Source organism: Borostomias antarcticus, assembly GCF_949987555.1.
Source record: "Borostomias antarcticus genome assembly, chromosome: 16".
Taxonomy (NCBI): domain Eukaryota; kingdom Metazoa; phylum Chordata; class Actinopteri; order Stomiiformes; family Stomiidae; genus Borostomias; species Borostomias antarcticus.
Window position 1 is genome coordinate 10,658,062 of NC_140249.1, and position 16,464 is coordinate 10,674,525.

At 41.8% G+C, this 16,464-nt stretch overlaps 1 protein-coding gene across 1 annotated transcript in view; it reads right to left on the reverse strand.

Annotated features, from left to right (window-relative positions):
• Positions 1 to 16,032, reverse strand: part of cnksr1 (connector enhancer of kinase suppressor of Ras 1) — a 33,408-nt gene extending 17,376 nt beyond the window's left edge. Inside the window, exons 1-6 of the mRNA XM_084450974.1 lie at positions 15,903 to 16,032; positions 14,753 to 14,910; positions 12,980 to 13,182; positions 10,141 to 10,225; positions 3,264 to 3,305; positions 1,436 to 1,555 (exon numbers count right to left, since the gene is read on the reverse strand). Of these exons, the coding sequence (XP_084307100.1) occupies positions 1,436 to 1,555; positions 3,264 to 3,305; positions 10,141 to 10,225; positions 12,980 to 13,182; positions 14,753 to 14,910; positions 15,903 to 15,954 (660 nt within the window). The 5' untranslated portion in view covers positions 15,955 to 16,032. The remainder of the gene's footprint in view (positions 1 to 1,435; positions 1,556 to 3,263; positions 3,306 to 10,140; positions 10,226 to 12,979; positions 13,183 to 14,752; positions 14,911 to 15,902) is intronic.
• Between the last annotated feature and the right edge of the window lie 432 nt (positions 16,033 to 16,464).

Genomic DNA, 16,464 nt, shown 5'->3' on the forward strand with positions numbered 1-16,464 from the left:
TCTACTCCATCTCCCACCTCCTCCTCATCTGTCCTTCCAACCCTCCATGACCTGGCTGAGAGTCTGAGACATGCCTCTCAAGAGAGCAGGAACCTTATCACAACCATCGCCCAGCTCCTAGCCCATCCTCTAGCCAAGCGCGCGCACGCTGTGTGTGTATGTGTGTGTGTGTGTGTGAAAAAGACAATTTTGTCTGCAACATTTTTTTTTCATGCAGGGAGGACAGAGGAGAAGAGAAAACAAGTGTTATGACGAAGGAAAATAGGAAGTGGACGGCGGACAGGAACAGAGAGGACTGTGGGATAGGTGAGATGGTAAGAGAAGCGATGGAAAGATGAGACTCCTCCACAGAGAGCCAGGAGAGGGTTCTGATAGGACGAGACAGATATACAACTCAGTACCAGTGCTCTGATTGGAGAGAGACAGATATACAGATGCATCCCAAAAAATTAGAATATTGTGAAAAAATTCATTATTTTGGAATGTGGTAATGATTAAAAAAAGACATGGAATACAGTCAGAGGATTGCTTGGAGCAATTGTTGCACAATACCCAAATTTGGTTGAAGAGAATGGAACAATAATCACAAAGCAACCAAGCAACCAAGACTAGGCGTGTAGCTGGTAAAATAATGTTTTGTTATCGTGCAATCTCATAAGGAGCTTGCCAAAAATCAGATTTAAACAAAATATAAAGGACTTTTTCAAGAAATAGTAACATGAATTGAAGATTAATGTATGGTAAATTGCTGTGATGTATGTTAATGTATGATTGAATGATTAGATGTATGCATTTATTCACACATAGGCCTATGGTTTATTAATATATATTAATGTGTGTGATATGCTGATTGTATGTTTCTCTACATTATAGCCTATTGTATTTGCATTGTAAGTATATTGTATCATGTATTCACATGTATTACATTGTATTATATACTGTACATTGTATTATATACTGTACTATGTATTTTATTATATGTTTTATTGTATTAAATGTTTTTAATGGATTCTTGGAAGCATAGCCCGGCAGGGCTAAAAGAGATCCAAATAAACAAACAAACAAATACTTTTTCTGTAATTTAATTCAAAAAGTTAAACTTTCATGTGTTCTACATCCATTACACAAAGTGAAATATTTCAAGCCCTTTTTGTTTTAATCTTTATGATTGTACAGTATGTTCATTTATACACTCAATACTTCGTGGGGGCTCCTTTTGCACAAATTACTGCATCAACATGGAACGTGGCATTCATAGCCTTGAAATATTTCACAACATGTGTAATGAATATAATATACTGTATGAACGTTTCACTTTTTGAATTAAATTACAGAAAATAATGAACTTTCCACAATATTCAAATTTTCTGAGATGCACCTGTACACCTCACTACCAGTGCTCTGATTGGTAGATAAACAGACAGGACATGAGTACCAGGTTGTCGCCAGGGGAGACAGGAACCAGGTCCACACTCTCCAACTTAGCAGTATGGGTCAGGATCGACTCTGGGCTGGAGGTCAGGACGTCATCACACACTGCCACCAGCTGACGGCACTGAGGGAATCACACACACACACGCAGTTAGCCCTCTCCATGTCCGCATATTCTGTACACATCGCATGTCCTCCGGGTCAAAATGACCCGCCTTCACTAAACCCCCAATATAAAGCAGCTTAATTTAATTTTAAACACCAAATCTAATTTGCCTGAAGAAACAACTTGTCATTCATCACAAATTGTGTGAATACCTAGGTTTTCCCTCTTCACATGGCAGAAAGACTGCATTCATTCAGGAGACACCACTCGTTTCTATGACACTGCCAACTGTATTATTTTTTACTGTATAGGTGGTAAGGAATAAGACAGTAGCAGAAATGTGCAAAAAGTAGTTTTCAATGGATTTTATTTATCCCAATAAGTCTTTTTTTTTTTTTTTTTTGCCAGTAAACAATGTAATAAAATATACAAAACAAAAATGTGAACCAAACAACATAACAGTCAACTAATCAGCACGTGTAGGCAAGGCTCCGAACTGGTTCAAGGAACAGAAACCGAAAACGAACGGTATTTTCCGAGGAACAGAAACAGGAATGAAAACGAAATGGTCTTTAATTGTTCCAGAACAGAAACGTTAATTTGAAATCTTTCAAACCGGTTAATAACGTTATTTTTTCGTTCTTTGTAGTAGGCCTATATAACTTAAAATAATTTAAAAAAAGAAAAAGACTTATGTTATTTCACAGTCGGGATCTTAAATGCTTGCTTAGCGAAATGAAGAGATTTAGATATTACAACAACACACCATCGCCTAGTTCAGACGTTAATGGTATGGTTAGAGATTATTAGCGTGTGGATACCATCGTAGCCTATACAATGTTCGCGGAGTTCAAAGTTCAGTTTCAGAGTTCACAAGTTGCAAATATCTCATTCAAAACCTCTGCTCTCGCCAGACATGGATCGTTGAAGAGTATTTTCCTAAGCCCCTGTGTCGACTCAGAGATCTTAGGTAGCAGTCCAGCATGGATACAGGCTTTTTTAACAACCGGCACAACCCGATTGGTGACTTGGATCACCCAGTGGCCTCCGCTACCATCGTAAAACCAAGCTGAGTATGCTGAGCTCAGGAGTCTAGAAATCATCACATATCCTTGTTATGCCTTCAACATGATTGACATTGCATAATCAACTGGTCCATGATTTTAGCTGAAGATGGATACCAAACTTGGCTATGGTAGATTTATAACACACAGTACAGTTGGATTACAAATACAGTGCATCATACAATAACTTGGTTCACCGGGCTTATTCACGTGGTGTTTGCATCACATGGTGGAGATGAAGCAATTTCACTTTATTCAAGAAACAAGGCAAAGTATGGAATTTTCTTTGTCTCACTGTGAGTTTCTGTGGATGTGGAATGTGGCCTGGCCTGTCGCGGGATTAGGGGAGCAACAGGGTGTGAGAGGGTCTCTTATCAAGACTCCACATTCCAACCGGAGGGAGATGTGTCCCACAATATTATGAGAAGTTTTGTGGTCCTTAGACAATGGTCAGTAAAACTGTGTTGTCGTCAGTAGACAATGGTCAGTAGAACGGTGTCATGCCCTACACCACTACATATGCTAACCAATATTGAATGTGGCATTCATCTTTTGACAGAAGAGGATAATAAATAATAAGGATTCTTGAATCGTATTCACTGAAAAACCGAAGTACCAATGAAATATAAGACAGACAGACAGATGGGTATGAAGATACTTACAATGGAGATGATGTCCTTTTCTTTCTCAAAGACAGTGATGTCCTGTTTAAATAGAGTAACAACCAGTCAGTAATATGCCTAGTACTGGTACATAAACTGAGCTACCAGTCAGTAACATGCCTAGTACAGGTACATAAAAGAATATTCTAGTCAGTAACATGCCTAGTACAGGTACATAAAAGAATATTCTAGTCAGTAACATGCCTAGTACAGGTACATAAAAGAATATTCTAGTCAGTAACATGCCTAGTACTGGTAGGCCTACATAAACTACAGTCATGAGAAGTATACGCCCGCGTCTGCAGACATACAGTTTTGGCGGCAGCGGTGGTAAAAAACATATTACAACCCGCAACCACGAGGAGCAGTAAAGCACTGCTACAGTGAGGCTGCGAACTGCTCTTTTGGATTAGCTACAGCAGAGACAGTAGGCGACATAAATTGGTTATTTAAAGGGCTATCATTTTACCAACTAATCGGACTTCATTCATTAGGCTATTTAGATTCAAACCCGGAAACTCAGAAATCCTACATTTTCAACCCCTATTTTCAACGATGCAGTCAGAGTAACGACACTACGATATACAATCAATAAATAGCGCTAAACCAGTGAAAACTAATTCATTTCAATCCGTATTTACCAACCCATGATAGACTTATTCGATTGAAAGCACACGCTACCACGACTGCCCAATGGCTCAATTGATAGCGTTCGGTTCCGTGTCCCGCGGAAGTGGATGTTCTTAACGCAGTGTCAGGGATACAGAGTTCACAGTAGGTCAGGTCTAAGTACAACCTCCTCTAATGTGTCTTAACTCTGCTACCCAAAATAGCTCACCCAACAGCAGGTCCACCCATCTGAAACCTGGAATGATTACAGATGCAACTGTTGGTGTGGAGAAAATTTGAGCCAATAGTTTGGAGGTCACATTGTGTGTTCTCTCGTTGTGTGCCTGGTGTGTGGTAGATTTGGCTCATCTACACAAGCAGAAACCTACATTTACCTTTTAGTCATTTAACAGATGCTTTTCTACAAAGCAACTTACAAGAAGTAACTAGAACAGAGTTGACGCTGGTGTCTCTGCATGTCCAAGTATATCTAAATCACACTTTACCTCAGTCAGTCCCCTTCCATGCCCCCCTCCCTCTCTCTCTAGTGGACTTTGATTATTGTGGTAGTCGCTGATCTGGCTGACTAGTCAGAGCCTGTATTCTGTTCACTGAGTAAAAGGAGGAGTAACTACTGTATTAGTTTTTTACAGGATTGGTATCCGCCGGTGCTAGAGAGTAACTACTTTATTAGAGTATACAAGAGAGGTAGGAGTAACTACTGTAACTACTGTACAGTAGGACCTCACTTATCCGAACCCAATGGGACCGAAGGTCGTTCGTATCTCTGAAATGTCCGGATGACTGAAACATATGTTAAAATGCACCAAATTCAATAAGTGGTATACTTGTTTCATATAGACTCATAATAGACTGATAAATACCCTTAATTACTTGTGAAAATGCATCAAAATTGCAATCAAATAGCCAACTAAACTCATGCAGCCTAGCCTATAATAGGCCTACAGTTACTGTAGCCTACAATAAAATAAACGAATTTCCACTTGAGTGCATGCTTTGATCAAATACAGTACTTTATTCTCAAATGAGGCCTACGCTGCATCGATAGGCTACTGTATTCGCAGAACAAAATGGAAAAAAAACAACCCAACATTAGAACAATTAGAGCAAATGATAATCAATAAATAAATAAATGAAATGACAGACAAGCTGTCGTGTCTTAGGGTATTGCAGCCTAAAGGAAAGTCTCTAAAACAACCGATGTAAGCTAACGGCTATAGGCTGTAGGCTATTATTTAACAAATACAGTAGGCCTAGTAGGCTAATCTACATGCTTACAACACGTCTGTGTTCCTGAAGTCCATTAACTGGGAACGAATAATGACTCGATGCTCCTCTGCTTCAGGTTGCTGACGCGCTTTCTGGCTATACCAAGGAATGCAGCTCTCGCAGCAGACTCGTTTGCGTTTTGCGCTCGTTAAAGTAACAAAGAAATGAAACGTGACAGTAGGCTACAGCCTACAGGCAACATGTAGGTCTACATACAGTTCTGTTTTTATTCACAGTAGGATACAGTACATGTTTATTATGACAGATTTAAATGCAAGTAGGCCTACAGTACTGTAATGAAAATCCCACCAGTAACCAGATAGCAGGCTCAAACAAAAAAAAAAAAAGTTTTTTTAAGCCTGTCCGGTAGACCGGGAGGTTCGGATCTCTGAAGTTCGGATGAGTGGGGTCCTACTGTATTAGAGTATACCAGAGAGGTAGGAGTAACTACTGTATTAGAGTATACCAGAGAGGTAGGAGTAACTACTGTATTAGAGTATACCAGAGAGGTAGGAGGAGTAACTACTTTATTAGAGTATACCAGAGACGTAGGACTAACTACTGTATTAGAGTATACCAGAGAGGTAGGAGGAGTAACTACTTTAAGAGTATACCAGAGAGGTAGGAGGAGTAACTACTGTATTAGAGTATACCAGAGAGGTAGGAGTAACTACTGTATTAGAGTATACCAGAGAGGTAGGAGGAGTAACTACTTTATTAGAGTATACCAGAGAGGTAGGAGGAGTAGCTACTTTATTAGAGTATACCAGAGAGGTAGGAGTAACTACTGTAGCAGAGTATACCAGAGAGGTAGGAGGAGTAACTACTGTATTAGAGTATACCAGTGAGGTAGGAGGAGTAACTACTGTATAAGAGTATACCAGAGAGGTAGGAGGAGTGACTACTGTATTACAGTATACCAGAGAGGTAGGAGGAGTAATTACTGTATTAGAGTATACCAGAGACGTAGGAGTAATTACTGTATTAGAGTATACCAGAGAGGTAGGAGGAGTAACTACTGTATTAGAGTATACCAGAGAGGTAGGAGGAGTAACTACTGTATTAGAGTATGTGTTTTAGTTATAACAGTGTTCTAGTACTAACAGTGTTTTAGTAATATCAGTGTTCTAGTGCTAACATTGTTTTAGTTATAACAGTGCCCTAGTTATAAGTATTCTAGTTATAACAGTGTCCTAGTTAACAGTGTTCTAGTTATAACAGTGCTCTAGTTACAACACTTCTAGTTATAACAGTGCTCTAGTTACAACACTTCTAGTTATAACAGTGTTAGTTTTATACTAATACTGGGTCTCAATGCTGAAGTTTAGTCACAGCAAGAAGAGAGTTAGATCTGTGAACAGAGATCAACAACCGATAATCACTCTCATACAATACTATGCAATAAAACAAGTCCATTTCTACAGGTTGAGAGAGCATACATGTGGGAAATGTTGGTAAACACTCACAAACCCATGCATGCCTCAACTAGTTACATATAATCAACGTGCAAAACGAGTAACAGGAAAAACAAGAATTAGGAAATGAAATGAGGTCACAGTACTGTACCTGGTGTCGCAGAGCTGGAACAGACCACTAAATATAACACCACCTCAAGATCTGACCGTCTCTAAATACTGACTGTCCTCTCTCTCCCTGCCTCTCGATATCTCTCTGCTCTCTCTGTCACCGTCTCTCTACTCTCTCTGTCACAGTCCCTCTGCTCTCTCTGTCACAGTCTCTCTGCTCTCTCTGTCACAGTCTCTCTGCTCTCTCTGTCACAGTCTCTCTGCTCTCTCTCTGTCACAGTCTCTCTGCTCTCACAGCAGGTGAAACAGAACAGTTTCAGAGCATGTGGCAGCCCCTCCCTCCCTCCCTCCCTCTCTCTAACCAGTTCTCCATGCCCCCCCTCCTACACATGCTGCTCACTACTGGATCTCTCTCTCTCTCTCTCTCTCTCTCTCTCTCTCTCTCTCTCTCTCTCTCTCTCTCTCTCTCTCTCTCTCTCTCTCTCTCTCTCTCTCTCTCTCTCTCTCTCGTCCTACATGCCCCCCCTCCTACACATGCTGCTCACTACTGGATACTCACACTTGCCAGCATCTTTCCAAGTGAACTACCGTGCACTCAGTATGCTTCCTGCACTGAGTGTCCACACTAAATATACCACTAAATTGTCCGTTTTGATTTATAGCACACTTGCCTTTTAATTAATGTACATATAGCCTATAATGTATGCATGACCATGTATAGCTTCACTGCTCTATCTATTGTGTATATATTGTTTATATTTAGGGCCCGAGCACTGGCGGTGCGAGGCCCTATTGTATTTCGAAGGATTATTATTCTCCTACCTTCTTCTTCCAAAACAAATGCCTTTTTGGCGGCCTAAACATCGATGAAAACGAAGAAAACTTTGCAGATACGTCAGTCCCGATGAAAAATTTGATAATTCATGGGTGACGGAAATGGGCGTGGCAAAACGGCTCAAGAGCGCCCCCTGGAAAATTTAAAATGGCGAGCCCCACCTTTCAGTTTGATGTAGGCGAACGAAATTCGGAGGGCATATGTAGTTCATCGAGACGCACTAAAATGTCTCTTGGAGCTATACCCAACATGCAACAGGAAGGCCGCCATTTTGCTTTTAATGTGTCATTTTGTCCTTGTTTTGACCATTTCCATGCCTCGTACTTCGACGAACTCCTCCTACAGATTTCATCCGATCAACTTCATATCGGGTCAGCTTAATCTTAAGACCTTTGTGATCAAAAGTTATCAAAAAAATTGAGTTTTCACCAAACACCCTTGCCGTGGCGCCCCACCAAAGTTTGACATTTTGCCATAAAACACGAAGTCATCATAACTCCTCCATACATTATCCAATTCGTCCGATATATCTCACGCTTCATGAAGGTTCTGTCCTGAACACATCTATGTGTCAGTATTGCGTCATACTTATAGCGCCACCTATTGGTGAAACAGGAAGTCCTCATAACTCCTCCATACATTATCCGATTTGTCCGATTTATCTCACGCTTCATGACGGTTCTGTCCTGAACACATCTATGTGTCAGTATTGCGTCATACTTATAGCGCCACCTATTGGTGAAACAGGAAGTCCTCATAACTCCTCCATACATTATCCAATTTGTCCGATTTATCTCACGCTTCATGACGGTTCTGTCCTGAACACATCTATGTGTCAGTATTGCATCATACTTATAGCGCCACCTATTGGTGAAACAGGAAGTCCTCATAACTACTACATACATTATCCAATTTGTCTGATATATCTCACGCTTCATGACGGTTCTGTCCTGAACACATCTATGTGTCAGTATTGCGTCATACTTATAGCGCCACCTATTGGTGAAACAGGAAGTCCTCATAACTCCTCCATACATTATCCGATTTGTCCGATATATCTCACGCTTCATGAAGGTTCTGTCCTGAACACATCTATGTGTCAGTATTGCGTCATACTTATAGCGCCACCTATTGGTGAAACAGGAAGTCCTCATAACTCCTACATACATTATCCAATTTGTCCGATATATCTCACGCTTCATGACGGTTCTGTCCTGAACACATCTTTGTGTCAGTATTGCGTCATACTTATAGCGCCACCTATTGGTGAAACAGGAAGTCCTCATAACTCCTGCATACATCATCCGATTTACACCAAATTGCTGACGCTTCATGAAGGTCACCTTCTGAACACATCTATGCATCGGTATTGAAGGTCACATCTTGAACACTTCTGTAAGTCAGTATTGCGTCATACCTACAGCGCCACCTACTGGTCAAACAGGAAGTACTCATAACTCCTACATACGTTATCCGATTTACTCAACATTTCTCACGCTTCATCAAGGTACCGTCCTGAACACATCTATGCTTCGGTATTGAGTCACACTTAGAGCGCCACCTACTGGTGACAGGAAGTTTCTCTCAGTGCTGCACACCGAAATAGCACACCCTTTAACGGCGCCAAATCCCGACACGCGTGGGGTGCGAGGGCCCGCTCACTGCTGCTCGCAGCCCTAGTTTTTATTATCTTTCTTTATGCTTACACGTCCTTTGTGTACCATCCACCAAGTAAAATTCCCTCTGTGAAAATTGTCAGCATATAAACTGATTTCTAATTCTGCTTCGATTCTGAACAGTTACAGAGAGAGAGACAAATGGTAAATGGTAAATGGACTGCACTTATATAGCGCTTTTCCATCTTAGCGGCACTCAAAGTGCTTTACAATGGCCTCTCATCCACCCATTCACACACACATTCACACACCAATGGCGGTAGCTGCCATGCAAGGTGCTAATCTGCTCATTGGGAGCAATTTTGGGGTTAGGTGTCTTGCTCAAGGACACTTCGACATGTGGACAGTCGGAGCTGGGATTCGAACCACTGACCCTTCAATCATTGAACGACCCGCTCTACCAACTGAGCTACAGCCGCCCCAACAAGCCCTCCTCTTTAAGAGTCAGTCTGTGTCTCTTCAGGGCTCAGCAACCTTAACTATGTCAGGAATGAGGAATGTGTTACTCAGGAACTCCTCCAGAACTAGGGAGCAAGGTTGTTGCTATTTTTTTGACGTAGGCTGCTCTTCAATGGTTCATTAAAAACCAGCAAACAAAACAACCATGTTGCAGTCCCTCTGTGGAAGTCCCCCTGCTGAAGACACCACTGCCTTGATGCTTCCTCTTCAGATAAACACACACCCTGTATTGTTTCAACAAACTACTCTTAATTTTCTAGAACTATTCTCTACTAAGACTGTTATTCCTCATGTAAACGGTAATTTATGTGCTACATTGAGAGAGTAGCAGTGAGTAAAGCCATAAAAAAGACGGTGGCCCCTAGCTCTAACCTGACGCGCCAGATGGATCATGTGAACAGTGGCCTCTACAGCAGGGATCATGTGAACAGTGGCCCCTACAGCAGGGATCATGTGAACAGTGGCCCCTAAAGCAGACTGACCTTGTGTACGGTCGCCCCCAGGTCCTGGCAGTGGGTGATGATGCTCTTACTGGCTGTGTATCCACTCAGCTGGGCAAACTGGTATCTGCTCAAACAGGGGGAGGGGCAGCTTTAACCACAGCATCAACAGACCCTCAGCAAACTCAACAAATAAAGAAAGCAAAGTACAGTGTGTACACTATAACACCAGAGAAGGCTTAAACGATGGAACAATGGTTAATGTCTTATCTCTGATGTCTTATCTCCTCTCCCTGCTGTCTACAGTCTACATCACACAGTGCCTATGAAAGTATTGACCTTGTCTGACTTTTTCACATTGTTTTGTGTTACAACATGGAATCATATTTTTCTAAATTACAAATAAAAACAGAAAATCATTGATTGCTTACGTGTTCACCCCGTTTGCTGACACACACCTGAACAACCTCTTGCACAATCCATTTTCTTCAGAAGTTACATAAATAGTTTAATGGAGTCTACCTGTGTGCAACTGAGGTATTTCACATGATTTCAGAATAAATAGATAGATAAATACACCTGTGATCCCACAGTTAAGGCATTCAAGATACAAGATTATTTTTAGTCGTCACGTTTCCTACAGGTACTGTATCGCAGAAAACTTCCGGCGGACGCTGATGGATAACTATAGGTAGGCTGTCATAGCTTCATATCTCAGAGGTGAAAAAGCATGAAACATTAAAGATGCATATGGTCAGTTGCCTGACAGTGCAGTGTGTAGCAGTAGGCCATGTCAAATCAAATGAAACGAGTAGGACACTAGTAACAAATACTCCCACTTCTAGAATGTAATAAGTGGCCTAAATAGTTTTATCCATTGCACATTATCAGCCCCAGTGCCACTGCTGTTTATTCTGGATTTGCTGCACCTAAATTAAATGTAGGCCTGTGTGACAACTGAATTAGATGATTGTGAATCAATATTTATTTTTCATTAATGCTAAAGACGTTGCCTTTACATCCAAAGGTGTCTGAGGGTAGACTGATAAATGGCAACTCATATTGTTGGTGATCACTGGAATGTTTATTCATTTTTCATTCATTTTTCATTCATGTTCATTCTCCAAGATTATTCTCATTACAGATTAACTCAATTTACAATCATACTCAATGTATATATATATATATATTTTTTTTTTTTTGTAAGATATACTCAATTTACAAATCACACAAGAAGTACCATTTCTATACAATATAAATATAAGATAGAGACTGGTATGATGGATTATGTACATGCTATATAAATATATATATATATATATATATGGACATGAATAAATAACTCGTGAGGGGTGGGGGGGGGGGGGTGGTATTAGCGTTTGCATGTATGGTGATGATATATACACTAGATATTCTGATCCACTAGATAAAGTGGTACTGTATAGTGGTACTAAGACTACACCATGAAGACCAAGGAACATTCCAAACAGATCCGGGACAAGGCACAATTCAGGGTAGGGATATAAGAACATTTCTAAGGCATTCAATATCCCCCAGTGCACAGGTAAATCCAACAATAATAAACTGAAGTGACTTCCGGTGGGGCACAATGGAGTAGACATGCGTTGGGTCTAGCTCCCGAACCTTTTATACATCTACCATCTCAACCCCATTTGTTTTGCCTTTTGACCACTGCCACGTCAGGATGTCCCTCAATCTCCACTATGACTCCCAATCCTCTCAACATTTTAACATATCCCAAAATTGATATATATACATATTCTTCTCAGTTAACCTCGATTCTAGCTAGAATGTACAACGATTCCCTTCAGGTAGGCCGACTGCCGGAAACTTTGGCCATAGCATCTATCTCTCTGCTTCTTAAGAAGGACAAAGATCCTACCTCATGTAGCAGTTATAGACCAATCTCACTGTTAAATGTGGACTATAAGATACTGGCCAAAAGTACTAGCTCTCCATCTCCAACGTGTACTGCCGGATATAATTTCGCTGGACCAAACAGGCTTTATGGTGGAGAGACACTCTTTCTTTAACACCAGGCTGCTACTTAATATAATTTTCTCTCCCTCCTCTCACACACCTGAAATTTATTTGTATTTAATTTAGGAAAATGACAATTAATTTTTTTCCCTATGCTGGAGGTATGTATAGTAACAGGGTTGTTCCGAATGCTGGAGGTATGTACAGTATAGCACATGCAAAATATTTGGACTCGATTCACCATCAGGGTTGACCCTAAATTTGGGGTGGTGACCCTAATAGGATGCCATGCAGAATGTGTGCATTTAAACACAGTCCGACTGGAAACATGGCGTCACCATATTATAGTTTCTCGCGCTTGTGGTGAACCATATTAATCTGTTAAAAACAGACAATCTTTTATTAGGACAGGATTCGTCCATCTGGCCTGATGTGTCATGTATGGCTGGCATGTATGATTGAGGCTGGATTACGCCTGTACGTTGTCGTTTGGCAGATGCTGCATGATTGGGAATTCTGCAATAAAGTGTGTTTACATGATCATGAGATACCCAATTATTGGGAATTGTCGGACCAGCCGTGTATCCTTTCAGTGTTTTCCAACACAAAGCTAGTAAAGGTCTATCGAAACCTCAACTTTTTTTTTTCCAATAACAACGAGTTATGGATTTCAAAGTGGTTCTGGAGTTCCATCTTTGTGCCATCAGAACCGCAGTTTCACATTTCCCCAGCAATGTACTAATGCCCTGGTGTGTGTGGAGAACCACTTTAAAATAAAATAAAAAATCAAAGGGTGCGTACGCATTCTTTTGTGCTTACGCTATGTTTTTTAAATGTGTATAATTTATGTCTCTAAACCACCCCACTACATCTGAATTACCTGTTGAGCAGAGAGAAGAGGCCTTTAGCAGAGGTAATGAGCTCCAGCACGGCATGCAGTACGCCCGCTGGCAGCCTGGTGGCGCTGTGCCCATCGTAGGCCTGATTGCGCCAGCGGCTTTGGATGCCCATCTGGAGGGTATGTGCCACGGTACGCAGCTTCTCTGTCAGGGTGCGCAGACTCTCCCCTCCTATACCATACGTCTGGACACACACACACGCACACACACACGCACGCACACACACGCAGGCAGGCAGAGAAGCGTGAGGGGTGGAGGGAGGGTTAGAACTAGAGATGCGATAAATGAATACATTTTCTAAATGTTTAAATGGCAATATTTGTATAGTTTAAACATTAACATGGTGAGAAATTTGCATGGAATTCCGCGAGTTCCACTTAACTGTCATAGACAGTTGGAGCCTTTTTAATTAAGTCATTAACCAAATTAACACATTAAATTGGTAGCCCTATAAGGATTTAATGTCTTTGAACTGTGGGCGCAAATCTGATACAAAGTCTATGAGTGAATGAATCAATTCCATAGCAGTAACTAAGTCCAACTCAACATCCTGGAGGACCATGCTCGTGGGCTGAAATCGTTGCATTATTGTGTCCCATCAGATAGAAATGCTTTTTCCTAGTGCAAGTTGTGCAACTCTACAGACTGACCAGCCTGGAGAACTGAGCACATATCTTTGCATGCGGAAGACTAATGATTGAGTTGATCAGAATGCTAATTATCTAAATGATATGAACTAGCTAGTGTCAGTAAACTTATATGCTAGATTGTTAGCTACCTAGTTAGCTAGCTCGCACTCACAGCCACTCACAGCTGTCCAGCACGCACGCGCGCACACAGCCTTGCACAGTCCCATGCAATAACTCCTCCCACTAGAGAGGGGGTAGACACACAAAGAGTCCCTAATGGAGAATTTAAATTTCAGTCATGAAACTGATTCATGGAGAGAACCAAAGAAGGATGAAAGTAGGAGAAGAGGGTTAAATTACGAAGCAGAGACTTGTGGAGTGAGATAAGAGATTGAGAGAATGATAATGAGGCATGGAGGAGATGAGAAGAACCTTGCTTGTGTATTTGCATGAAAAGTATTCAATGCAAGCTTGAGTGTTGTGCTAATCTGCTTTTGTTGCAAGTGGAGCTAGTGTGGGACCGGTGCACACCAGTCTAGCGTGCACTTGTGCAGATTGTAATTGACACAGCATGCTTGTCAGTGAGTCGATCTATTGAGTATAAATGCCCAGAGCTATGAACCATGTAAACTTGGGTTCACAGTACAGGTTGTGAAGATAAAAAAGGTGATAAAAAAGGCAGCTGTAGCTCAGTGGGTAGAGCAGGTCGTTCAGTGATCGAAGGGTCAGTGGTTCGAATCCCAGCTCCAACTGTCCACATGTCGAAGTGTCCTTGAGCAAGACACCTAACCCCAAATTGCTCCCAATGAGCAGGTTAGCACCTTGCATGACAGCTACCGCCATTGGTGTATGAATGTGTGTGTTAATGTTTGAATGAGAGGCCATTGTAAAGCGCTTTGAGTGCCGCTAAGGTGGAAAAGCGCTATATAAGTGCAGTCCATTTACCATTTAAACATTTGTCAAATTGAGAGAAATACGTGAGAATGGTGACCCTGGAAGGAGACCGGGAGAGGGCAATTAAAAGAGTCTCTCAGGAAAATCAGGAGGGTTGGCAAGTATGGGTGGAGGTGGAAGAGAAGGGGGAGGAGGGAACATAAAGAGGGAGACAGAGTATGAATGTCCCACCAGAGAGCAAAGCTTCTCCACAGCCTCCAGAAGCAGCTCCTGGTGTCCTATCTTGGTGACACCCAGACGGTCCAGGTCCTGAGAGGACAGCTGCAGCAGGTCCAACCCCGACAGCTGCCACTCACAGAACCGGTACTGTTGAAGAGGAGCATCCAGACCTGATGGACACCCACACACACAGATGATCACACCCGGACCTGACACACACACACAAACACGATCACATCCAGACCTGACACACGCACACGATCACATTACATTTAGATGAGTAGATAGAGATAGTATAGATGAGTAGACACCCCAAATCACATTACTGTACATTTACAGTAGAACAGCCAGCCATGACATCAGATGAGCAGCAGGGCCAGAGATGGAAACATGTGCATGATTATAAATGCAAATATTGAATCAATAGGCTGTAATAAGCATTGCTCTTGAGAAAATTAAAACAATCAGGGCTGAAAATTAACACCTGCCACCGGCCAAATGCAGGTCAAATTTTCAATTGGCGACTAGATTTCGGAAGGCTATCTGAACGCCGGTAGATTTTTTCATCTACAGTCTCCTTGGCAGGTGACTCAACGTGAGCCAAAAAGTTACTTTTCACCCCTGGTGGTAGCCTATGTGGAACTATCACGTAAGGCAGTCTACTGTTTACGAGTTCTGAGGTAGGCCAAATTGTTCTGGCATTAAGAGCCACTGGACTAGTTCCAACTCGCTGAATGACAGCTCGGTATTTAGTGTGTAAATTAGTGGGATACATGCCTGTTTAAAATAAAAGCAGATGTAAAGATATTAACCAACATTCGTTTTCTAAACTGCGAGTAATCCGTGGGATTTTCTGTTTAGCCTTTAGGCCTATTTTGAACTGTAATCAAGCTTAGTCACGCGCTGCGTCTGTGCGCGTGTGTGCGTGCGCGTGTGTGTGTTCGTATTTCTATTACTGTTTCTATTGTATTTGGTCTAACAAGTCAACCTGTCCTGTGTATTTATATACAACGGAGAGAAACAATAATATTACTGCACGGTACCATAGCCTCCGCTCACTTCCTCATTCCGCCTTTATCTTCCAAGAGGATTTGTTGCGCTTCTATTTACGACCTATAGCTCATTACGAACGCTAAAAAGCGCAATGGTACTTCTAGCCTACCTTTGAGCCACTCGCTGACTCTCTCCTGAGTCCACGACGCGATCGGCTCCATGCTCGGAGTCCTGCTGGAAACGTTTGATCAATTTCCAATCGTCGGATTCTTCACAGCACTCTCCCTACACGGTGGAAGGAAAAGTTAATCCCGACGAGGACGGGCGGTCCCACCCGCAGGTAAACGCTCCCTGGGAGCCAATAGAAGGACTGTTACTGCTGCCAATCCGTGACTCAGATCTGAGAGTTTCCTTCAGCCTCACCTTGGAGGATGGGAGTGGCAGGCTAGGCTACTGGGGCAGAATAAACTCGGCAGATTAGACATGTTTGTAAACTGTTCTGCATCATCTTATTGTAACCGGTGGTGTTAGCGTTGTGTTGGATGGAACCAGGCCAAAGCGGCATCTCTTTTGGAGGCAGTCTCCGTTTATTTCTGACGATATAAAGTAACAGAGATCAAACAAAGGTGAGCTGACGTTACAAAATGACCGTTGACATACAGAAACACATACGATATAAAGTAACAAATAGTCCTCCAGTTAGTCGATCTAGTAGGCTACTACTAGTTCTA